Source organism: Syngnathus leptorhynchus, chromosome 18 (genome assembly GCF_054491065.1).
Source record: "Syngnathus leptorhynchus isolate UIUO chromosome 18, UIUO_Slep, whole genome shotgun sequence".
Lineage (NCBI taxonomy): Eukaryota > Metazoa > Chordata > Actinopteri > Syngnathiformes > Syngnathidae > Syngnathus > Syngnathus leptorhynchus.
This window is the reverse complement of record NC_141212.1, coordinates 5,627,561-5,653,704: the sequence shown is the minus strand read 5'-3', so window position 1 is coordinate 5,653,704 and position 26,144 is coordinate 5,627,561. Positions and strand designations below refer to the sequence as shown.

The window sequence follows — 26,144 nt, the reverse complement described above, 5'->3', positions numbered from 1 at the left end:
TTTTTTTTTTTAATAAAACAAATCAATCTTGACTCTCACACATCGTGCAATACCACACACACACACAAAGATTTATAAATAACATAAGGAGCTTCCAATCAATCTCAGGCAGATATGGTGCTTGCACTTGGATCCTGTTAGTGAAGATAATTTACTCACTGCTTTTGAAACCTCTCTCAGGCATTTAAACCACAAACACTTGATGGAAAGAAGAACTGAAATAGGAATTGAGATTGGATTGGTTGATAAATACTGGAAAGTGTGTCTGTTTTTGTTCTGGTTGTCGTCATCGAAGAAATAGCATCGTTCCAGTGCTGCTCTGTTCATTTTTAATGACAAATTCAAATCCCAAATTTGTGATCAATTTGCTGCTAAAGCAACATTTGTGCCAGTATCTTTAGCATTTACAAGCTTGCACTTTCTTAAAACACACCGCAAGCCACTTCCCTCTTTCTCCCGATCAATAACTCTTATCGGTAAATTCAATGAGGTTTTCCAAGAATATTTTATTCTTTCAAATCCTCACAAGGTTATCCATTGGTGGACCCGTTCAAAATTGCTTCAGAGTCATCCCCCCCCCCCCCCCCCCCCTTGCACATTACCGCTTCTGTGTCCTCTGTACGTCCGCGATAGTGGCGCTAGCAAAACGATATCACGTTTCACCCGGCCATGGAGCCTCACGGCCAGTTCTGCCTGTTTGCTGAGGGACTTCTAAAAATCCCAATGCAATATACTCTCAGTGAATCTAGGCAAGCCCAATAGCTCCTTTAGAACAGAGCAGAGCACACTCTGCTCTGTTCTAAAGGACATTTAACACATTAAAACCTCTCAGATAGTCTCTATATTTCTTTTCTACTTTCAGCCTGTGATCTCTTTTTAAATATTTCTCCAGCTTTTTCTTGTTTGAAGTCACATGTACTTTTTCCCCCCCCCTGTCACTCTGCTGTGATAAATAACAGCGTATCTTGGCAGAGCGGCGGAAGAAACTTCAAATAGAAAGTTTGCAATTTTTCAGGGGGATAAATTACGAGTTGGTTGTAAATGAGAGGAGGAATATCAATAAGCCTTGGACAGCTGTCCAACTGAGCACGTTGTTTCATTTATCACTCGTGCCGAGATGACGGGAAATTATTTTGATACACTCACATCTAAGGGAAAACTATTTGTTAATACAAATATCATTTCCTCATGACTCTGGTGCTAAGATAGCTTGCTGAGCCTCAGGGGAAGATAAAACTGGCAAATTATTGTGTATGGCAATGCTGTCAATACCCCTTCATGCAGATTCAAGAATCAATTAGTAAGGTGCTAATTACTGCAGTCACACGCTTCAGGAGAGTGATGGGAAAGTGAAGGAGGTGGGATTACACTGTCTGTAAATCATTCAGCTGCAGTCTTCAAGGTCAGTGTTTGGAGCAAATGTGGCTAATAATGTCCCTGTGGCTTCAATAAAGTAGATTGACTCAAGTCACATGGCGACAGACGCCAAAAAAAAAAAAAAGGAGAGAGGTCTGAGGTCTTGCCACCTGTTGTGATGGGAGACAATAATGAGCTCGGACTGAAGTCACTCAAAGGCCGGAGGGCCAATCGTTAGTCCACCTCATGATGTCACTGAGGATCCCATCAAACACGATTCATGACTCCTGTCTAATCCTGAGAGCTTTTATTGCTGTCGCTATGATGCCAGAGTAAAACAAGAGTGACTAACTATGGACTTCACGCTTAAATGATTCTTCCAACACAGATGAAATTTTGAAGAACTTAACATTTAAAGAAATAGAAATAACTACAGATAATAGGAATTTAAAATAGAATTGCTTCATTGCTGGCTCAGCCTGTGGTGAGTCATTTCCCTCAAAGAAGCAGTTATAGGATTAAGGCGGTTTTATAATAATGGACATATATTTTTAATAGAATGCCCTGCTTATGCTTATACATAGGATGTCAAATTTACTGTCAGTGAAGCAAAGCTATTATGTTGCAATGAGGCTATTGTCCTCTGTGAGTTGGAGCGTGCAAATTAATGAATGTTGGTACAGCGAGAGAAATACTGAGTCTTAATATTGTGGACTGGGACTGAAAATAGGGGTGGGAATCAACTAAACATTAAGGTAATGCGCTCACCACCTCCCACTTCTCTATGGCAGCATGACAAATTGCACTGCCAACGCAAGATAAAAAAAAAAAGAAATACACACAGCCGGGGTAAAAAGAGGTCAGAGGAGATGGTAAAAAGCTTAATTAAGACATCAAAATGCTCCTTACTATTTATTTGCTGTCAAAGGAGTGCCAGGAGGTCATGTGAGAAGGTACGCATGGTAGAGGAAAGCAATGCTATATGTTTGAATTCCCCCCCAAAAAAACAATCCTTAGTTGTTAACATCAGAAGTGCGTTGTGGAATAAACATCGGTGGACTTCGTTTACAACACAAGGCCAAACGAAATCATATAACCTCCTACAGATATCAAATGTGCTTTTCCAATATACGGCACATATAGAACAAGCAAGTGTTTTATATTCATTCTGAGAGAACACATAGTTGCGGTTCACTCCAGCGCCACCTCGATGATCTCACGAGTGCGTTGAGGGGAAACAAATACTGCAATTTGTAGTCGTTTCACTTGCACAGTGAAGAAAAATAAAAGATTGCCCTTTTTGATACTCCTGGGTAAATTCATAGGTGTTATGATTAAATATATTTCAGTGAGAATGTAAGCTGTGTAAGGGCACTGTTGAATTGGGGAATGCTTGCATATAGGTGAAAATTTTATCAGGATGATGTATAAAATCTCTTTATAATTCATTTTTCAAAACAAAAAAGACCATATAGTTGTAAGTGATGACTTAACTCTCCACTCATCATCTATTTATGAATATTATTGTCGATAGTAAGTTGAAAGGTTAAGTGTTATTGCAGCCACTTTGCCATTACATCACATCAATAGCAGGATGAATTTTACATTGAAATAGGTCAGCAATACAAAATCAAGTGCAAGTCCTCCAAAGTGATATTAATTAAGCAATGTCACAGTGATGTAGTCATGGAATGACCTTAAATAGATGTAACATTGAGAATAAAAAAATAACTATACAAATAAAAACACGTAAAAAAAAAAAAGGAATTAAAAAAAATAATAATAATAAAAATACAAATAAAAAATGTAAAAATACAAAACAGGGAAAATTAGTTGTGCCATGTTTTTTCTTCCCTAAAGTCAATTTACAAAGTAGGAGAAGTCATCACCATGAAAAAATACTTTGTATCATCACTGGACATTTATGCCTCAAGCATATTTGAATTGTTCACATATTTTGTAAGAGGGTCCCTCATTAGTGCATCATTCCCTGTCAAATCCTCTCATTACCATTTCTGTGTGGACATAAACTGGCTTCCATTGACATGAAAATGCACATAAAGTAGTAAATAGGTACGTATAAGTGAGCATTAGCAGAAATTGAGAGGAAAAAACTCCTGATGCTAAGCAGAGCTAATATATAGCGCCAAATTTCAACCACAAGCCATCTTAACGGAATAAAAAGTTAAATTTTCATAAAAGTATCAATAGACCTTATACTTCATATGATAAGTTGTTAAAATTGTTCAGACATGCTGCTTTTTCATCAAAGATGATGAAATCGGGCAGTGCACATTAGTAATGCAGATCCTCTCCTCAGCCTTTTCGCAGCCTGTCAGGCTCATCTGCACCAATCGTGTTCAAATGTGCTGAAAATGAAACCCTTGAAGTGTAAAAAAAAAATTGAGTCCAAAAGAAATCGGTCTCAAATGTACTGGGCTAAAATATTTGAAGCCCCAATCAAAGATTGATTGATCAACTGTTATGTTATGACAACAGACTGTCAAAATAGTCAAATATTTTTCAATATTTTTTTCCCCCGATGCCATCGAATACATGTATATTGAAATAATATTGACAGTGAATGGAAGACCATTTCAAAAAATCCAAAATACCTTGTCATCAGTATTGTAGGCTATGAGAAATATTCATAGCAATTAATCAATCAGGTGTAACAAAACACATTGATTCTTAATTATAGCTTAGTGTTGCGCAACACAATGAAAAGCTAATACATTGTTCGGATAATAAACACTCCTCCCGACTGCCCTTATGTTGCAAGCAGTTCACATTACGTACCGACAAAACCAAAGTCGATAATGAAATGGAAGTCGATGATCATGAGCAACAGCCCCCCCCCCCCCCCCCCCCCCCCCAACCCCCGCCCCCTCTGACTCTTTGAAATGTCCACATCTTTAACGGGGCATGTAAAAGGGTAATTAAATGTTAACTTGATAAATGTTCTTCACAAGTGTGAAGACTCTTAAAGAGAACCAGAAGGGATCATTTAGCATTGACGTTTAAATCTCCAGCTGAGACTTTTACTTCCTCTCACAGGGAACAAACAGAGTCAAATGATGCATGACTCTATAATGCAATGTAAAGTATATTTGCTAATCGGGAAGCGAGAGTGAAGTCAGTAAAATAATATTGAAACGATTATCTTCGGATGGCCTCAGCTTACTGACATCATTCAAGTTGAGAAACAGTCCAAGATCGAACTCACCGTGTCCGACTCGTAGCGAGGCCGGCGAGCGATACATGGACACAGGTGGCTGATGGTACCTGGACACTTGAGGGCCCTGTGAGTACTCTGGTTGGGGGAGGGCGGGGGACTGGGGGGATCCAGGGGTAGGAGATAAGAGATGGAGATCTGAGGAGCCAAAAGCTGAGCTGAGCACCGTCCATCCAACTGTCCAAAGCAACATCCAGAACAGGTGACCCTCCACAGCTTTTCCTTTGGGGAGCATGGCTCACGCCCCCACCCCTTCACGACGATTCAAAAGAAAAATAAAGGAAACTCCACAACAAACACTCCAAAATGAAGACTCCAATTGATGGAAAGTGGAAGATCTTCGTTTTCTTGGCTCCGCTTTGAATCCCCAAAACTATAGTGATGAGAGCATACACGATTTTCTGTGCCAATGAGAATTGAGCCGCTAGCGGCACCTGGAATGGGTTCCCTGCGCTCCGTTCTTCACCTGCGGGCAGAATGAGGAGCGGAGGGGGAAGGGAGGGGATCGAGCCTTCTGCCAGTCTCGCTTCGCCACTGCGCTGCTCCACTCTGTCAAGCCACTGATATCACACAGCGAGACCGGGGAGGAGGGAGGGATGCAAGGAGGAGAGGAAAGAGAGAGAGAGAGCGATAGAGAGAGGGAAACGGGGAGCCCCACACGCTCCGGCACAGGGAATCTGTCAAGATTTTTATCTCAATCGTCTCCGCGGCAGAAGGCTGGCTATGGTTCGCCTAATCCGGCGCATTTCACTTTTGGGAAGTTTGGACATGGACTCAATATTTACTGGACTCCCTTTCTACCCGCACTTTTTTGTTTTACAGATCTAATCCAAAAAGAGATGACAACGCGGAGCCAAGATAAGAAACAATGAAGACGGAGCGAGATGTGAGGGGATGATAAGTGAGGGCTCAGGTGAATTTAAGCGAGGATGACGGGACAGAGAAAAAGAAGGAGGTGGCAAGTGGGCCTGCTCATGCAAATCCTCCTTGAGGATGCGGGGAAAATCAAGGTATTGGGAAGCCATTGCAGAAGAGTGGCCTACTCGGACGAGAGGCGGAGCGTGCAAAGACAGCTGAGATTAAAAAGAATGACAAGTCAAGATTGAAACCGATAATGTTCTCTTTGAAATGAATAAGATGTCACTTCATGACAGCATCTTTATTTTTGATGGCTCTCAAAAGGCCTATTGAAACTACACAATAAAGAAAAGAACAAATTTATACGGAGGGAAACAAATTATTATTAAATAAATAATATATAAAATATTTTTTTTTATAAAAATTAATTATTTTACTGTTAAATATCTGTAGCCCTAGTTAAGCCTCTCCAATATTTTATTTGATATTTTCAAATATATATACATGATTTTCTCAGCCCACCCCCCCACTCTTTGCATTAGTCAAGCCCCCTATGGCCCTAGAAGAAAAAAATCCCTGGAGCCGTGCCAGAGTAGAAGCAAGTAGCCGTCCGCTGTGACCACTTATTGCTGAGTGAGGCGGAAGAGGAGATGGCTAAGCGCCGGCAGCAATGCGCGTGCACTCGTCTGCTGACGTCCAGCCCACTGGTCACTGACAAGCTAACAAAACCAAGGTTTGTCATTGGCCCATCACTATGTCTTGCCGGATGAGAGCTGTCTGTAATTTTTCTCCCCCACATGAGTTAAAATAACATTAGAGTGCATCAGCCTGACAGTCTTCAGAGCTGGACAGCAATGTAAGATCATGTTAGTGTATGTTTTTATTTATACTTAACATTTATGAACTCGGTTTAAAACGATCTGACTAGTTACTGACACGATACTCCCGATGGGTGAGTAGTTATGGTGCATTGGAAAATGCCAGATGCAGTGTGATTTTTATGCCACAGATATGATAGACAATTATCTGCTTGGAGAAAATAAACCTTAATCCTCAAGCTCAATATGTTTTTTTTTGTGCATTAGTCAGCCTGTTCCTTTGCCGTTATTTATTTCAGAGAGCACTCTTATCTGAGACACCCACAGGCACAGTAAATGTGGTGCGTGTTGGGAGCAGAGAACACAGGGATAATGTTTCCTGGGCAAATGAGCGACAATGGAAAGAAGACATTCTGACATCCACTGGTCCGTGTAAGAGGAAAAAAAAAAAAAAAAAAAAGAACAGCAGCATCTGAGAGAATTCATACAACACACAAATATTTTGACTGTAGCCTCTGTCCATTGATGTTTACATCTCCTCAGACCATGTAATGGAGAATGATGTGTTGCCTTAGGACTATAGTGATGGGAGTTTGAATACAAAGCAGATTTGTATCAACAAATTGGGTTCAACTATATAGTGAGTTCAAGCAAATGACATTTTTATCAATTATTTTAATATCACTAATGCCATTTCTTTGGTGAGTTGAAAATGTAAAAATAATTATGGACCGAGGATTGACCCCTGTGGAACACCATATTGTAGTGTGAATTTGATATAAATTCAAACCTACAATCCAGCAGTGCTAAGTAAAAGTATATTTATTTATTTTTTGTTCAGAAAAGAATCTTGGCAGTGTTGGTTCTTTCACTGATTTGGTAATGAACTGTTGTCAGGATCAGTGCTAATTAGCGCTTTACACTCGGTGGTGTGTCTGTGTGACAGCTTAAGTCTGTTTGGCAAAACATCTTAGTGTCATGGAGTGGGCACACAGTAGAGGATGGATTAAAAAAAACTCTTTAATTCAATTAAATACACAACTTCTGAGTCATCACTCTGAAAAAAAAACCCATACTGCAGAGGACCGTGTGCACCAACTGCAACACATCTGATGTCTTTGGTCACATTTGAATTGCCTGTGAATATTCTATTAATAAATCTGATAACTAAAAATACAAACGCCAGCCTCAGCATTGGGTAAAACCAGAAAATCTTCAAAGTGTGTCAAATACAGTAACAATGGGAATACTGCTTTTAAGACTTTCTTCAGTGTGTGTACACATCAATGAATTGGGAGGGGAGCATTTTTTCCCCCCCCCCGCAACTCAGCAGTTCTCAAAGAAAAATGTGCTTTCCAAAATTCACCTAATACGAGAAGGACCGAATACAATTCCATTGGCATTCAGTGACTGCCGCAATGTTTATCACAAGGTTTTAATATCGGTAATGCCCTCTGTTTTGTGTTGAAGCATATCTGCAACTAATAGCTTTCCTCTCCTTTTATTTCTACAAACGCACACATGCACGTTAGACTCGTCCACTCACCACAAAAGTGCGGTAATCCAATCCGTCGCACCAGGACTCCACCCTGACATCCTTAATAATAAATGAATCATAAAAACAAAACTGACATGCAGCAATTCAAAGGGATTAAAAATGCAGCAAATAAAATGAATAAATTATAAAAGGCCACCGAGCACATCGTAGGAGGACAACATGGGGGGGGAGAAGCAACCTAAGCTAAACCAAAAAAAAGACCAGGTCAGAGCAATTACCACAACCAAGGTCACTTCACCACAAGAGTATTATGTTTACCTTACAGCGTGACCTTTTACCTATAGCAAAATGAGGCTATAAGCTAACGAGAAAAATCTATTTTAGTGACCTCTATCACCGGTAGAGTAAAAATAAAAATCCTTATGGTACTGGCCAAGCAATTTAGATGCAATGAATAAGGATGAAATATTGAGAGGACATTTGATGTTGTTGTTTTTACCTATTTGAGTGAAATCCGAAAAGATGATTGCATATGTGTTACAGCGTTGGAAAAAAAAAAAACATTCACAGCTGGAAAATGCTCGCTTAGCTGCATTACACTTTCACATGTTTGCTATGCATGAGAAATACAAATGTGCACTCAAGGATTGAGGTAGTACAAGAAGACCATGCATCTGGAGACAACCAAAATAAACTCTGATTATTTTACTTGCATTTTTTTTCCCCAACTGATTATTTATAGATGATTAATCCCGATCATGCTAATGACATTTCACTTTGGAGTTTTTCCACAAGACCATCTGAGGCGACCTTGTTCACTTGTTAGACTTTGGACACCTTTGGATTGTACTTCCTCAGGAAACTATGCCAGCCAGCCACAACACTTTATTTGAAGTACAACAGATACTCAGCTCCTGCACAGTTCTACCACACACACACACACACACACACACACACACACACACACACACACACACACACACACACACACACACACACACACACACACACACACACACACACACACACACACACACACAGACACACACACACACACACACACACACACACACACACACACACACACACAAACACCCACACCTCTAGAAAGAGTAATGAGGAGCATGGACTGTGCATCAAAACACACCTAACCGAGCGTCGAGCAAACAGATGCCGGTTAGAGCAGGTCCCAATGCATCGCAAAGCTACGCTTGCTCTCACACTGCATCCTAACTCAGAGCGCTTTATATGCAGCAGGGGATTTTCCGGAGGATGATGTAATGCAAACCCCGGTTGCTAGAATTAGTAGCATCTCAGCATTTTATTAGCTCGCCACCATCGTACAAATGGAGTCGGATCCACTAGACCTTTAATAATCTTAAATTGTAATACGCCCCGATAATGATATCACGCTTCACCAGATGGGTATAAATTAAAAGGGAAGGTTTTTTTTTTTTTTTTTTTAATTACCCCAGGGTAGCTGAATATTGGTCATTCTGCCCTTGTGAGGCTCTGCAGAGAAGCGATAAAATTCAACCACAAGGCCCCTTTGACCACAATCCAGACTGCCTTCTTTCTTCTCCTTTTTTTTGGGTTTACCTGTGCACTGGTCCAATTAAAGTTGGCTTAGCTCACCACTAGGCATGCTGGGAAATAGTGACATTTCACACAGGGCGCTCTCATGAATATGAGGTGGAGTAATTAAAGCTGTAAAGAGCTCTGTAAAGATTTGGGAGTCATTTTGAGGTGAAATGAAAGGAGAACGAGAGGTCAAGTAGACAGCCCAATTAAGACACAAAAGACAAGTTCAAGCAGTGCACTCGACACAATATGGATTTACAAAGCAGGAGAGGTTACATGATTCAATTCAACAAGATGTCAAACATTTTTTTTTTTTCCACCACTCAAACAATGCCATCAAAGTCGTTTTGAAATAACTTTTACCAACCAACCCGGTCCAAATCGAATCTGGATTTTATATGCAAGATGGATAATAAAAAAATGTATTAAAAAAAAAAAGAGATGCGTCAATATTTCATCTGTTGCTAATGGAGTAGCTACACGTGGCTAAAATAACTCGGGACATTGTTCCTTTTTCTTCGCCAGCTCTGGCTAGCCTAAGTGCAATCCCTGATGGGCCTTGATGAAGGCAATCAAGCCTGAGCAAGAACATCTGCTTTAATGTTTCTCCACATTGCGCATGCTGACGACAGCTTTAGGCTTTTAAACAGACACGAGCTTTCACATCCTTGCATGTTTGCTTCTTTTCTCCATCCGGGGAAAAAAAGGAGAGCTGTCTAAATTCATGTAAACACTAAGCGCAAAAACAACACCCATAAACACCACACTGGAAGTCTTCACACGACTGGTATGACGACCCAAATTGGACTTTTTAAATTTGATTTGGATTAATATGCTCTGTACCACTGTGTGAATTATATGATAAAATAATTATTAATAGGAAACTGTTAATTGGTGTTTTCACAAGTTCCAAAGTGGCCGTGTGCATGATAGGGTACTTTATTTTTTCTACATGAATTCATCTATTTTTGTGTATTTTGTCTCACAATGTGATAATTCTAAATTTAAACCTACTTCTTAAATATTTGTCACCCCCTCTCAAAATGCATCGGAATATTGGCTCTAATAATTTAGGCTCTTCATATTCAGAGATCAACCCAAAAAAATCTGTTTATCAAATTACTGTTTTGAATGGCAGCTGAATTTCCTTCTACAGCAACTTCTCAAAAAAAACAAAACCATATTAAAAGTACCATCAATTTTACCTCATCGTTTAGCACATAGAAGAGCAATTAGACGAGCTCTAGTTTGCTACTTAATTATCGCTCTAATGGAAGGAGAGAATGGCATTTAATTAGTTGGTCCCAGAATTAGACATATTGCACCACAGAGGTAAATGGATTTAATGTTGCAAGGATAAATGGAGTCTGTGCAACGATGTGCGGATGTTTGCACGTGTGCAGCGGCTATAACCAAGTGTCACAAATCTCTTGATACGTCGTTCTTGGTCTTGTGTCTAAATTTGCCACATGGATTCATCGCATGACATTTAACACAAATCACAAAAGTGTTAAGTGAAACAAGTTTGGAGAATGGCTGCTAGTATACATACCTGAGTTAGGGTGCTTGTTACCTTGGGTACTGTTATTATTTTGCCTTGATGATGCTATTATTTGTTTACTAAGGATTTATTAGTATTATTTGTTTATTTAGTTATTACCATCCCTTTCTAATTACACTGATTTTAATCCTACTTCAAATAGTAGCCGAATTGATTGATTAGATATATTTTTATAAAATTTTCTTTAATTTTGACTTGAAGGTAAACCGCCAGGATTTCTAGTCTTCCTTGCGCATGACTATTTGTGTTATTTTATGTGTGCTAAATAAAAAAATAAATGAAAAAAAAATACAAGATACCCTAAAATAGTTTGTTCAAACTTTTAGCAAATCAGGCACCGAATCATTTGCATTTTTGTTCCATGAATTTAATATGAATAAAAGAAAAGACAAGATACATCTTGCACTTTGTGACAAGCGCATTAATCTGTCTTCAAATCTGGGTTTGAAAAACTACTGGGAACACTGTACTGTCAAAAGCAGTTATCTAGTTCATCCCCAATTTCTCCTCCCTTGCGTTCTAAGTCACGGTTGCCTCACCAGAACTTTTTACTTTTGATCTTTTGTACCCTCTACATATTTCTTTAGTCCATACTCATACAAGTATAAGTGATGATACTCTGATTGGGGGGAGGGAATGATAGTGACAGTAAAGACATTATCAGTGCCGTTTTCTTGTTTAGGAAACCACTGTGTCCTGTCTAATAAATAAAGACAAGAATCCATTAAGACTAAAAAGGTGTATCCATTCTCCCTCGTCTCTCATTATTAGGCCATCTGCATCCATTGACGTATACATTCCTCACGGCAAGGCCACGCAGGGCCAATCAGAATGTCGAGAGCGAGCATGTTTCATCGCAACAGCCTGCCAATACAGCGGGTCCTCACCTTGATGAGGTCATAAAGATAACGGTGGAGCAGTCATTCGGGAAGCGCATACTTTGGAGACTCGGCGGGATTCTTGAACGGATGCCAGATGCTAGACGCTCGTGCCTGCCTTTCGTGTTTACCCTTGTCGTTCTTCAGACAGCTTTTTTTTTTTTTTTTCTTAACGGTGGAGTCACAATAAAAGCCTGTGCTTCTTGAGCTGGAAAATGCCCTCTTGTTCTGCCCACACACTCACAGAAGCTGAGCTGAGGAGAAAATCAGCTTCTCCTTGCCTGTCGACTCGCATGCCTGTCTTTCTGTGCAAGACGATCCTTAATCATTGATGAGGCCAAGTTCTCTGTTATTCATGAAATCACCATAGGATTAGAGAAGAAGCATTGGTAAGAACTTTTAAAAGATAGTTTTGCTGCTTCATCACACTCTAAGACAAAATGTGATGGATCGAATACCATCATTTCTGGACTATAAGGCACACCTGAATAAAAACCACACCAGTTAAAATTAGGGAAAAATCCTCTTTTGTTCACATATAAACCGCACTGGACTATAAGCCGCAGGTGTTTTAATGTTTAATTCCCATATGTAAATGGATATCCACAAATCATACAATATCATAAAAATCATGAAAAAGTAGCAGCTTATGGTCCGGAAAGTACGGTATTTAACAACCTAAGATTTTCCCACTTACTACAGTGGGGGAGGTGGTCACTCTCCATATTGGAGGATCAGATGGTCTTCTCAGTTGGCTGAACTCTTCAACTTTGAGCTGATAACGTGCACATACATAGTCCTTGTGAGCTCCTGCTAAATCCCTCTGATAGTGTCTACGTACTTCCGCACATAAACACACATAAAATAAAACGCCTGGTGAGACAAGCTGCACTCGGCTGATAAAGTGCTTACACCTTTTTGACATCTCATTCGCTTGCCTCCTGCCCTTTTCTTACTCATGCATATAAGACTTCTCATCGAGACAATTAGTTAAATAAACATTCGTTTGCTGTAAGTTATTAACTATATAAATTGAGAATAATCAGCTCCTTCTTGTACGTGGCAAAAATAAATAAATCTGAAAAACAGAAGAAAAAAAAAACCCTTATAGTACATTCTAGACCTTCTACTACTTATTCATGCATTTTGCAGCTCATATTGATGTTGCAGCTATTTCCAGAGGTCTATTAGATAGATGGAAACAACAAAGGGGTGCGAGAAAAACATGTTGCTATGGTAGCACCCAAATGAGTTTGATTATGAATAGATACAACCTGAATTATTTTAGTAGTAGTGAGGTCACATCTGTTCCAAAAGACACACTAAGAGCCAACCAGGTGGCTTTTAAAGATGTAAAACAAAGTTAGATATTCTCAAGTTGCTCTAATAATCACAGCAAACCACATGTAAACAACACAGATTGAGGTTTCCAGTTATATTTTGCTTTCGAGTCTCATTAGAGTCTCCAATGCTGACCATAAGGAGAACATCTACCTTCCAAGGTGATTGGTGAGAAGCAAATCATTTATTCTGGTACGTTTTGTTTAAGCAGAGTGTCGCTTTGGAAGACAGTTGAGTTTGACTCTAGTTAATACCATATAGACAACAATAGAACAAAATAGTGAAAATAATCTTTACTCCTTCAAGCACATCAAAAGGTTTCATGGTTTTCATCTGAGCAGCAGGGGAGCGAATCACCAGGCAGACTAAGCTCCGTAGCTCCCTTTCATGAATTTTCAAATCCAGCTACACTTTTAATGAAGTCAAATTACAGTGAGGTTTCCAAGGAAGGAAAAAAAAAAAAATTCATTCCTAGCAGAAACTGGTTGGTCACTTTATACTGGTATGAATCAAAGAAAACATCTCCGTCCAGTTTTGCAATTTGACTTTGCAAATAATTTAAAATTTCTCTGTCCAACTGAATGTAAGGTGACCACTTAAAAAAAAAAATGACCACAGCGCATCTATGCAAATTGGAGCCAACTGTCAAATACACGTTGTGACATCTCCAGGGAGCATGTGTAGCCTAATTTGCAAGCCGGTGAGGTGACACGTGGATGTGTCTGGGGAGGAGGGGAAGGAAAGGAGGGGGCCACACTGTGGCCTGTGGCACTGCTCCCTCGCTCTTTCAGTCTCTGCCTACGTTTCTGTCTCTGGAGATCTCTCTCAAGCCGTTCGTCCTCGCTTCCCCTTTAACTTTTCTGTATCCTTTCGCCTTTTAAATCCCCCATTGCTTCTGTTTCCTGTCCCATCTCGTTTGATGGGCAAGGTCGGAGGTGGTGGGGTGTAACGCTGATTTGCATAGGAATGCAAAGTGGTGCTTGGTAAAAGGACATCTAATGGATGAACATAGGGATGTTTTGTGAAAGGGGGAAAAAAAAATTATGAATTGAAATGAATACAACATCGCCTTATTCCAAATATGCCTCGACTAGGGCAGAATTTATCACTCGCCAGCGACACGTCGTAATGAAGCTGTCGTTTGTCTGCCTAATGGCACCTGGGCTCCATCTGTCACTTGAAAGCCAATGCCGACATGCGGCATTCACCTTGCCAGCTCGTCTTTGCTGACAGAGAGCCACACGCGTGACCTTTGTCTCCCAGTGCGTGGATGTGTGTTTTCCCGGTGCTGCTAAATCTCCAAGCAAACCGCTGAGCTCTCACCGCTAATGCACGCCACCGCCTCCATGCTCCACTTTTTTTTTTTTGGGGTGCGCATTACATATGACCCGGTTGTCATAAGGCTAGGTGTACGTCTTTCCAGTTGGACAGCTGGAGCTGAGCTCGCAGTCTGTCTTTTGGGAGCACTTCATGGCTCTTGCTTCTAATTCCAGTGCCAAGGCCTAAAGGCGAACAGTTAACCTTGGGTAGATCTAGACCGCTATGCACCAAAACACACTCAAAGTCATATTATACACACAGTTACATCGCTAGGTGTAATAAATTCCATGATCTAGATTTTGTCAAGGATTCCTGCAAACAAGTGGTTCAACACAATCTATAAAAGTGAGCAATCTGGGAAATTTCATCAACTATGAGCTGCACATGAAAATATCTGCAGCAGTTGATGAGCAAATATAAAATTTGAAATGCAGTTAACTATAATGTGGTTTGCATTGACACTATCCAAGGAAGGCTAAAAATAATTTAGCCTTATGTCAACAATACAGTATATCTGTCAAGAATGTTATAGGTGACTAAGCACAAAGTACCCCCAAGTTAACACCTATGAAATACGGTGGATATAAAAATATTAACAGCATTTCCCTCCCATTTAACATGAGAAGTTGTAATGTTTATACGTACCATCGCACAAATGTTATGAGATCAATTCTTGTCTCGTGTGCTATCGTGAAGTTTAAAAGATGCTTCTCGAAGCGAGATCACAATGTGCCCGACATTTGACCGCTTAAGTCGTGCGAGTGAATCCAACATCTTTGAATTCTTCATTCACAGATCTAAGTTTTATCCATACTGACAAAATACCAGAAATATAGCGCAAAAAGTAATGACGGAAAGAAAAAGTACAGCTGCCCACACATCGCTATGTATTATCTGAGTCGTTATCATCAAGATATATATATATAAATAATATTTTGCTCTTTCCCAAATTGGTAATATACTTCTTGGAATTGTAAGTGAGATGGAAGCAGGTGGAGAGTGTCAATGATGTCTCCTGGTGGGGGGGCCGAACATTCTGATTGGGGTGCTGGCCAAAATTACATGTGCTGCATCTGTGTGAAGTTAACAGCAGCAGAATAGTCTTACCGCCACTTAGGGATATAAAAATAACAAAAACATGCATAGAATTGATTTCACAAGTGCAAAAATATCAGAAGTTAGAATTTTCTTGATTGCTAGATGACTGCTTCATGCAGGTATACTAGATCTAGTGACACAGCATGCCATTCTAGTGCAATCAGCACCATGTTGACGAAGTGAAATATAAATCTTGCATGTTTTTATTTTCACTATAATCTACATGATTATGGTCAGCCTGTATGAAACGAAATTCTAAATATACAGAGCAAACTTTGAAATATAGGAAACTTTTTCTCACAGGAATTGAGTTCAGTGGCAGGGTAACTCAAAAATGAACTCTATAGACTCACCTGACAGGTAGATGGATTGCTACTGTATAATTGTTTCAATGCTTGTTCAACTTGATAAATGTACAAAGAGAAAAGTTGAGAGAAATAATCCAAAATGATTCACTAAAATGTCCACATACCATTGACAATGATATTTTCAGATTGAATCTTTAGATTTCGACTTTAAACCTGCTATTACGCTAACTTGGAATAATATGTCATTTAACATATTTGTGTAAGGGAAAGAAACTATTATGTAGGTCAAAAGGTATTTTGACCTATCAATTCCAGGTATCGGTATCAGAACTGATATGAGCTTTATCATTAGATATCGGTTCTTGCGATGGCGGCCAATATCAATATCGGCTGCCGTTTTATGATAATTTTCCAATCAGGAATGACAAGTAGAGATCATTTCCATTAATTTCATGCAATTTAAAAATTTGTCACATTGAATGTGTAGGGCTTTATTCAAAACTGTCATTGTTTATGGTGGTGATATAAGTGGTATCGGTACTTGGTATCAGGTGTTTTACTTTTCATGTTATAATCCAGTTTCTCAGCATTCAAGTGATGCAGTCAACTAGATATCAGAGCTGTACCTAAAAAGCAAAATGGCAAATTGAATGAACATGTTTAAATTTGTAAAATCTTGGTAGATGTGTTCCACTTACTTTTTTTTTTACTATAAGTTAAAATCAAATAATTACAAAAGACATAGAAAATCATCAATTTAAATTGACTTGAGCATTAATATTTATCGTTTGTGGCATATTGCTGCTACAAAGCCTGTCTTGATGTCATTATCCCAACAGTTCAACTCTACTCATTTGTCTTTTGTCATATTATTGAATGAACACAGTCAGAGGTTATAATTGCCAGCATCCTCCTCATCCTACTTCCATCCCGCCATAAACAAATCAATGCTACCCTGACAAACAGCATCGCTAGCAACGTGCATCATGTTCCGATTAGCAGAGCGATAAGATGATAAGATGAGACATTGACCTCTAGACGAATCATCAACACATACTGTACTGTAAAAGTCGACGTGTACCTGCAAAGCTGCGCCTGACATGCATACTAATAAGATACAAAACTGGCCAACACCGGCTAACTGCATATAACCTCCAGAATTAAAAATATGCAAGTGAGGGGGACCAGGGTGGTTGTGGCAGGAGATTTTGCGGGGGTGGTCTCACTCTAAGAAAGCCCAAGCCACTTTCATTTTGCATCTTCAATTTACACAGGGAAATAGCACCATGAGGGTAGCACTATCTGAAGCGAGAGGTAATGATATGATAATAGATGAATTTCACCTTGAGGTCGTTCAACAATTATCTTCTTGTCAATGTAAGAGCTCATCTTAAAATTGGACTTCGGCCTTCAGTTGCTCTTTAGAAAGATGAGTTATGGAACAAGTGAACACTGCATTGTATGAATGAACACACAGTACTTGTATACACAAATTGGTTTTATACTGCAAGACACTGATCTCATCTTAATTATTGATCAATACTGTTATTATTATTTATTTTATCCATCCATCCATCCATCCATCCATCCATCCATCCATCCATCCATCCATCCATCCATCCATCCATCCATCTATATACATACATACATACATACATACATACATACATACATACATACATACATACATACATACATACATACATACATACATACATACACATATGCAGTACATGTATACACAAATTGGTTTTATACTGCAATACTGCAAGACACTAATCTCATATTAATTATTGAGCAAAACTGTTATTAGTCATTTATTTTATCTACTTATCTACCTATCTATATATATATGATTTCTTTTATTATTTATTTGTATTTATTATTTATTCTTATAATTATTTATTTATTTATTTTTATTTATTATTTATCTTTATAATTATTCTTTTTAGAACTTACATTGTTTGCAGTAGGATTTTTTTCAAACTGATATGTAATATCGCGATGAACATCTGATTGTGACAGGAATGACTGTTACTTACAATTAAAACACAAATAATGCATTAGCAGTATGATGAACTCGTGGACAGGTCTGACTATTAAGAGACTCCGTTTCCTCACTCCAATATTCCTGTTCAACTGCAACCTGATGGAGTCAAGACTTACCAACCACACACTAAATTGACATCCTCCTTTATGCATGGTGAGTTCTCACTTGCAACGCCGTTACAAGGCAGCAGGAGAAAAAGGATGGGAGGGGGGAGGGGGGGCAGAGGAGCAGATGCTTTTGACAGTGTGCGGGCAATGAGGGTCACTATGACTGAGAAAGAAATCAGCTATGCTTCAACACACAAGCACTTGTGCGCGTACATGCAAAACCTTGAGTGAGTAATGGGCTGGCAAAAAAAAGCCTAGGGCCAACCTCACTGACGCACACAGACTCAGCACACACTATAGGGAATAACAGAAATGTAAATAACCATCGTCACTGTGAACTCATCACTGACAAGTGGGAGTAGTCTTAAAATTTACTATACTTCAAAAAATAAGTGACACATGACCTCTGCTCATAATGACTCAGGTGAAGTTGCAGGGAAAAGAATGTCCTAGCACGCTCAGCCATTTTCTCCCATGCTACGATGGCACATATGACATCCCGGCGTGCTACCCCCTGAGCTTGCCTCAAAAACGCACGCAAAGCCTTTCAAAAGCATTACACCACCGACGGAAGACACGTTTATTGCGCCGGACACTTTGGTGAGAAGATGGTTTGATTCGCAAGAGCGAGCGAGGGAGGGAGGCAAAACAAACGGCGCTGGCCGTGCGTGGGGCTCATGTTGCTGTGGAGACATTTCAAGAAGTGGGGCACAAGAGCGAGGGCACGCTGAAGTAAACAAGGTTTGAAAATAGCCTGCAATAAAACAGGCATGGCACGTTTTGCTTTGGAGCACCTGGACGCTGCAACACATACATGACAATAGGCAAATGCAAAGTACCACGCTTGTATGGCCAATACTTGTAATATGTCATTAGAACTAAGATACCGTATTTTCTGGACTATAAGGCGCACCTAAAAACCCCAAAACCCAAAATTTTCTCAAAAGCCAGCCTTATAGTCCGGTGCGCCTTATATATGGACCAAATTCCTAAATTTAAACTGACCCGAAGCATTGTGTCATAAAATTAATCATAAGTGACCCGCTGAAAATGAATGAATCAAAAAGACTATGGATCATTATTTTGTGATTATAAAGTAATTTGTTGCATCTGAAGTTGAAATAAAAAATGATTTGGATTAAAAATCTGACATGATGCATTCATGGTGCGCTTTATAGTCCAGTGCGCCTTATATAAGGACAATGTTTTAAAATGCCCCATTCACTGAAGGTGTGCCTTATAGTTTGGAAAATACGGTAACCAAATGCCAACACTCTGGTGTCCATGGACGTCAGGTCCGACATCCCTCCAAATTGACAGCAGTCTGCTTGAATTACTTTCACAGTTACAGTGATGCATTTGACCCAAGTGTTTATCACAGCCGTGAGAGGACACCAACACTGCGACACTCACATTTTAAAAAACACACACATGACACATTCCACTATTTCCTCTGTGACACTTAAAGGTGGGGGGGGTTGAAAATGAGGGTCTGTGGAAGAACGGCCCTCTGCTGTAATTGGGTCCCTTGTCAACCAGCAAATTCATGTCAGCATTGGTCACAAGGGATAGTATTCTAAATGGCATCAGTGTCCTACTTTGCAGGTGTGTGTGTTTGCTCGTGTGTGGATGTGTGAACTGAGACCTGAGAAGTATCAATGGAATAGATCTTGTAAAAATAATATCAAACTGATATTAAACAATATTTGCAACCTATGGGATCTGGTAAAGTATATAAGACAAATTTCAACATTTGATTAGGTCACACAAACAAGGTAAGGATAAAAGTATCCTTCGTGAATCTAATCAAGAATTACTCATCATTCAGACCTTTAGATAATAAATACAAACACGGACCATTTGAGAAAGGTCATGTTTTGTCTCTTTGACTCGATGACTCATTTTGTTTGAAACGCTGCTCAAATTACTTGCGTGTATCGTGAAATGGGCTAATCAAATTGTTAACTGCGCAAAAAGTGTGAACGGACCCAACATTATGATTAATGTTAAGATGTAAAAATTGTGCTGATTAAGATTTAGTTGTGCACAGCAAAGCATCATGGTATTGGTACTTGCGACATAGGCCGATACCAATATCGCCAATTCTGGCTATTTTATAATCACAAACTAGAAAAATACAACATTTCCATTAATTTCTTGCAACTTTGAGTAAAACTGCTGTATCAGGATATAAAGGTCTTTAAAAAAATGGATTTTATGTAGCTAAAGTACAATTGATATTGTTGCTTGGTATCGGTATCAATGACTATCCAAGAATTGAGTACTCGTACTGGTATCGGTCTGATATCACAACATGCCTTAAGGCTTTGACTCCACTGCCTGTTGGTACAATTCAGTTCTACGAGTACCATCTGAGATTGTTGCGTAATGAAACAACATGACAATGACTGCAGGCATCAAGCTCTGGGAATAACTAGAAAAGCAAAGGATGAGAACCGCGCAAGATGGCTTGCGAAAAACAGCCGAAGAGCTTAAAGTGAGAAGATGATACTTAGCAGGAAGATGATGACGATCACGCAATTGGTCAGTGTCATTTTTAACACTGTAGTATTAGAGTGTTATGGCAGACGTCAGAATCCGTACAAGGGTCGTTCCCCTCCCAGCTCCCAAAACGGTAAACACACTCCGATATAAGTAACGGAAAATTATGCAACATGCTGTCAGAGTAGATTTGCTCCAAAAGAAAAAGTTTTTGGGCTAAGAAAAGAAAACACGTGCTTACGAAGCGCTTGGCTGCAAAGGTACAATCGAGAATGTAGCGCTACCCTCGTACATCACCTTAGCCAGGTTGTCTTTTGGGAACTTTTGCGGGCATTAAATATCCAAGACCTGCTGCATGGTTCATTAACACAGCCAGGAAGAAAGTAGGGTTGTAAAGTGAGCATGATATAACGGCTAGTTTGTATTCAAAAGTTTTGAAATTGCTTTTATTGGAAAAATATATATATTGTGACATGTATTTGCAAATAAGGACTCAAGTTTCCCACCTACCTGCTTTACAAATAATTTTTGGAATAATTACCAATATTGTCTCTCAATGTGAAAAAGCAGAGGCTTGCAACAGCTCCAACTCATAATTTTTTATACTGCAGCCAGGACTGGAAGTTTATCGTTTGTACTTGCTCATGCAATTGAGTGCAAAGTGAGAATGCTGTCTGCCTCTGACAAATTACTTCGATTTGGGTGGCCTTCGAAACATATCCGCCACACTGCAAAAGTTTATCAACCTGCAGAGGCGGCAAGATAGGAGAGGCTGATGAGAACCTGCAACCTATTCTTGTGATTTCCAGATATCCGCAAGCAGGTACCAAAAATTCACACCTTGAATATTGAGATACTGGCTGTCCATCAAGTGTTAGCTAACACATGACAAGTAGCTGCTCTAAACCAAAATTCGATCAAGGCGTTCAAAGTATTGATTGGATGATTTCTACGTGTAGCCGGGGCTCCTGAAATGTGTCCCGGAATAAGTGTTGATGGATGCGTCTGAAGCCGGGGCTCTCAGTCAGCGAGAGGAAAGGCGGCTCCTGGGAACGCTCCAACAGTCTCAAGGTTATGCGGCTGGCACCAAAACAGATGGACGCCCCTCATCGTAACGCTCTGTAATGTCCGCAGCTCAATCATTCCTCCTCTCTCTCTCTTTCGCAATAGAACATTTCCCATGCTTGCTGAAAGAGGCTGGACATCAAGAGATGAATTGCATCCAATGTTTCTACAAGCCTGTTTTTTATGTATCCCACCTCTACCGATAGGAAAACATTCAACGACTATAATGTTTGGGTTAAAGGCTCAACACACTATGAATTTATTTTACTTTTATTCGTCCATTGAATGAAATGGCAATGTAATAAATCGTTTGGATAATCCTTTTCAGGGTCACAACATGGACTGGTCACCAAAAAAAAAAAAAAAAAAAAGGTGAAACATGGCAAGAGCATGGAATGATTTAAAAGCAAATAAACATTTTTTTTTGAATGAATCCAGTTGTGCACTGGCAGTCACTGCTGTGAGGCTAAAAACGGGGCGAACGTGCTCAAATTTAGATGAGCCAGACATGCAGCGGTGATTTTTTGCCTATCTGCAGGCGACTAATGGATGCACCACTGACCCCCCCACATAGAGTCCATTACAGTCATCCTGCTGGGTAGGGGGCAAAGGTATGGACTAATGTTTCAAAGTACTGCCCAGCAAGAATTGGCTTGACTGCTGCTGCAAGTAAAAACATAAGGGGACTTAGAACTGAGCCCCTCACCCGGAGGTGAGTGAATGAAGCATCACTAAAGTCAACTGTGTAACCCCACTACTTAAAAAAAAAAAAAAAAAAACTGGCTATTACACTTAAATGAAAAACAGCAGTTCCTACTTCTCCGAGAAGACTTTCGAAAAGATTGAGTGCATTTGTATGATTTTTTTTTTAATCCACTCATCTCTCTGCTTCTCTACACCAAAATCGTCTTAGCATTCATTTATGGATCTTGCTTCATGCACTTTGAACAGAATAAATTCTTTCCCAGACTATTTCTAAAAAAGAAAGAAAAAAAAAACAATGGTACTGACTGGTACAAGAAATGACTTCCCAGCATCTATAATGGAAAATATAAATTCCCCGAACTTCTCTGAAACTGGCCACTTGATACTCATAAGGACAGTTGGTCGCTGACATAAGCGATCTTCATCTTCATCAACAATCTAACTATGATGCAGCTAGTGGACGGCGAGTTTAATAAAGCCTCATTATGCATCAATGCGTACGTACACTTCCTGACAACTAAAGATTTATCGGATAATAACAAAGGTTCATGATAACGACATCCGTACAAGCAGAATCAATAACTGTCAGCATTGGTTTACTGGTTCTACGCTCTGTCTTCCTCTTTGTTTACCACGTTCCTGACTGAGTAAACAATACTGTGACCTTTGCAGTGATAATTCAGTTACATAAGTTGAGTAATTGCTCTGGATGTGGAAGGGAAGACAAGTCCATCGCTACTATTATTTTTCAAAACCGCTCCCATGTGGCTTAAATGCAATTCAGAAGTAGTCATGGAATCTGACAGTTTCTTGTCAAAATCAGTGATGGGTATGCAATGACACAGAGTAGGAGGACTTATCATAAACTCAGTGAGCCAATTGGGCACGAAACCCTAAAATCTTGCGAGTAACACATCCACAATCGCAAAGCGGGAACCACACATGAGGAATAAAAATCGGTAAAATGTTCCTGGCTGCTTAGATTTACTCCACACGTTCAGCCACCTAGAGCGCTCTTGCCTGCAATGAAGGGACCCTTTACTGGCAAAAAAAAAATGTTCATAGGATGGATGGAGTCAGGGAAGCAGACAATTACTGCCATTTGCTGCCAGGCTATTAGGGAGGAGGGGGCGGAGAACGAAGCTACAGTGCACCCCTACACTGCTAATTAGAAAGCCTCTCAAAGCAATGTGCTCACTGAATAAAAAGCCAGAAAGCAAACACGCAAGACAAAAATATGCCTCTTATCATCCAAATTTTAAACATATTTACTGAATGTGACTCAAAATAAAAAGGTGTTGCAGGAAATTTGATTTGATCTGCTTTTTTTTTTTACTGTCATCTTGCAATTTATCCCGAAGACTGAATGAGCCATAGGGACACACTTGGGACGGGTAGAGCAAGAAGCCTGAACAAGAGACGAGGCAGTGGAGGAAAGTAGCAGGAAATCTGATTTCATGCTCCAGGGATTGTATCTCATTTTCTCTCAGCACCAAGGGACAGTGTGCAGTCGTGCATATGCATTTAGTGCCCCCTAGTGGTGACACACCGAAAGGCACAACCATACAAGACTTGAATTAAGCTACTTGCATGTTTTTTTTTTTTCAAAGCCTAATCCACACATAAAATAGGAATCAAACCATCCTTAATTTCAATAAAGGCCAGCAGATCTAAATATTTCGCGTCATACTGCTAAAAAAATATGTGCACATTGGAAACTCTTTTCAAACACTCCTCAGTTGCCTATAAACGTCTTTACCCTTGTTCAATCCACAAAGATCTTTAAAGGTGCAAGTACTTACGGTCATTGCAATGAGTTCCTGAATAAGACGTCATCGAGCAATCGCAAGTGAAGTTCTCCCACTGTTGGATGCACACACCCATGTTGGCACAGGAGTCCTCCTGGCAGGTGGTGCTCGGACCTGCAAATGGGAAAGAAGTAGAGATAAGGAAGTGTAACCAGATTATTTTGAAATATAATCAAGTAGTAGTAGCCATGCAGAAGAGAGGTAGTCTAGAAATAAATATGTACAGTAGAAGAAGAAGCAAGCAGTGTCACCAGAAGAAACCAGGGCCACAGAAAAATAACTGCTTCATGCACTTGAGCCCTTTTTAATTCTGAATATGTTCCTGGTGTCTTTCTTTTGGTGACATTGTCAACATCTCAGATTCTTTTTTATTTCTGTACAAGTGGACACACATGCAATTTTCTTCATTCCGACGGAAAGTGTTTCAGAAGTTTTATCCGAGTAAAACTTCAAGTGTTACATTTCCTCGGTGAACAAGCAAGACAAAACAGCGAGTAAACATTCACTCATAAAATGACAAAATATGTATATGACATTCCTCTCAATTACTTTTCTCAAAACATTTTTTCTTTAAGAATACACAAGGGGACATGTCGACTTATTTAATGAGGCACGATAGAAAGAAAAAAAAAGACTACAATGAATATCTAGTATGCATTTTAGTAAAAAAAAAGCTATTAGGTGTGTTTAATATCTTCTAACACTTAATTAACGGTATTTTGATTTTTGACTACATATAGTGAGAATTCAGAAAAAAAAGTCAGAAAAACAGTAAAGACAGTGAAATAAAATAAAATAAAAAATCCAAGTAATGGAAGACAAATGCAAGTTAACATTTTGGAATAACACACTAAATTAGAAAAATATCAAGTTTGCCATCTGAAAGTACAATACAGTGCAATGCATTATAGGAAACCACCAAGTTTTTTATTTCAGCAGAAATGTGTGTATAGATGTGAGTCATTAATTTTGGACTATGAAGCAGGAAGCTTGCTAGCTCTTTGAATTACTTGGTAGCTTTCTGACACCAATGACATTGAGGAGACATCTTAATTTCTTTTCTTCTTAAAAATAAGGCAGGTCTTGAGTCATTGACTCAATGACATATAATGTTTTTAACTGCTTTTAATTTATTGATCTTTTTCAAATTTGTAGTTGTAATGATAGCCATCAATACTTATGCTTTTGTCCATTTTTTTTTATGTTCTCTCATAGCCCCCTTTCCGTTTTGTTTTTGTCTCTACGACACAAAGGGGCAATATTGCCTTGTTGACACCCGTGATGCATTTCACACTGCAGACTTTCAAGCAAGCAGGCCTCCAAGACGCAAAGTTTAGCCCCTCTACCTTGCAGATCGGCTTTGGTGAAACCAACTTTGTAAGAGCAGGAAAAATATAGTTGTAGTTAAAAAAAAAAAAAAGAAAGAACAGGGCAAAAAACAAAGGGGAAGATGTTAGTAGAGGATTAGCATTGCAAAGCGTATTGAGAGCTGGAATAAAATCTTAATAAAATACACATCCAGCCCAAGATTACATTTTTTTTCAAATAAAGTCTGTCTATTATTATATCGCCTTATAGAGGTAATGAGAAAGAATTATAACATTCATCATTATGTTTACATTACTAGCAATGAGCCCTTTTTTTTTTCCAATTCATGACTGAATTACTGCGTCAACATTTCTTTCTTATTAACTAACAACTTTTAGCAAAAAGGGAAAATGTAAAAATATTCAAGCAAAAATATTCTCAAACAATGAATGAAAGTAGGAGTGGGGGTCAAGTAAGCAGCATTAAAAGAAGCTTCTGAAAAACACTTCTAATTAGGCAGATAATTTTGTAACAGGCTATAGGCAATTTGTACCTTCACAGCCCCGTTCAATCTGCCCACTGCGGAAAAGGGCATCGCTGATGAGATCCGGCAGGCGGCCGTTGAGGTCAACTGAGGCCAAACAACCCTGGAAGCCTTCACGAGAAACCACCAGCTTAGGGAGGTTCTGATACATGTTGGGTCCCAGACCTCCGACAAATAGATCACCTAAAGCGAGATGAAGGTAA

The 26,144-nt window shown here is 39.4% G+C and overlaps 1 protein-coding gene across 5 annotated transcripts in view; it reads right to left on the bottom strand.

The window, feature by feature from the left end:
* nrxn3b (neurexin 3b) overlaps positions 1-26,144 on the bottom strand; it is a 135,960-nt gene that overhangs the window by 55,261 nt on the left and 54,555 nt on the right. For 3 of the 5 annotated variants that reach the window (XM_085938242.1, XM_085938244.1, XM_085938246.1), the window contains exons 14-16: positions 25,951-26,124; positions 25,436-25,462; positions 24,084-24,203 (exon numbers count right to left, since the gene is read on the bottom strand). In XM_085938242.1, coding sequence (XP_085794368.1) covers positions 24,084-24,203; positions 25,436-25,462; positions 25,951-26,124 — 321 coding nt within the window. The remainder of the gene's footprint in view (positions 1-24,083; positions 24,204-25,435; positions 25,463-25,950; positions 26,125-26,144) is intronic. The other 2 variants (XM_085938243.1, XM_085938247.1) reach the window with 1 other exon arrangement.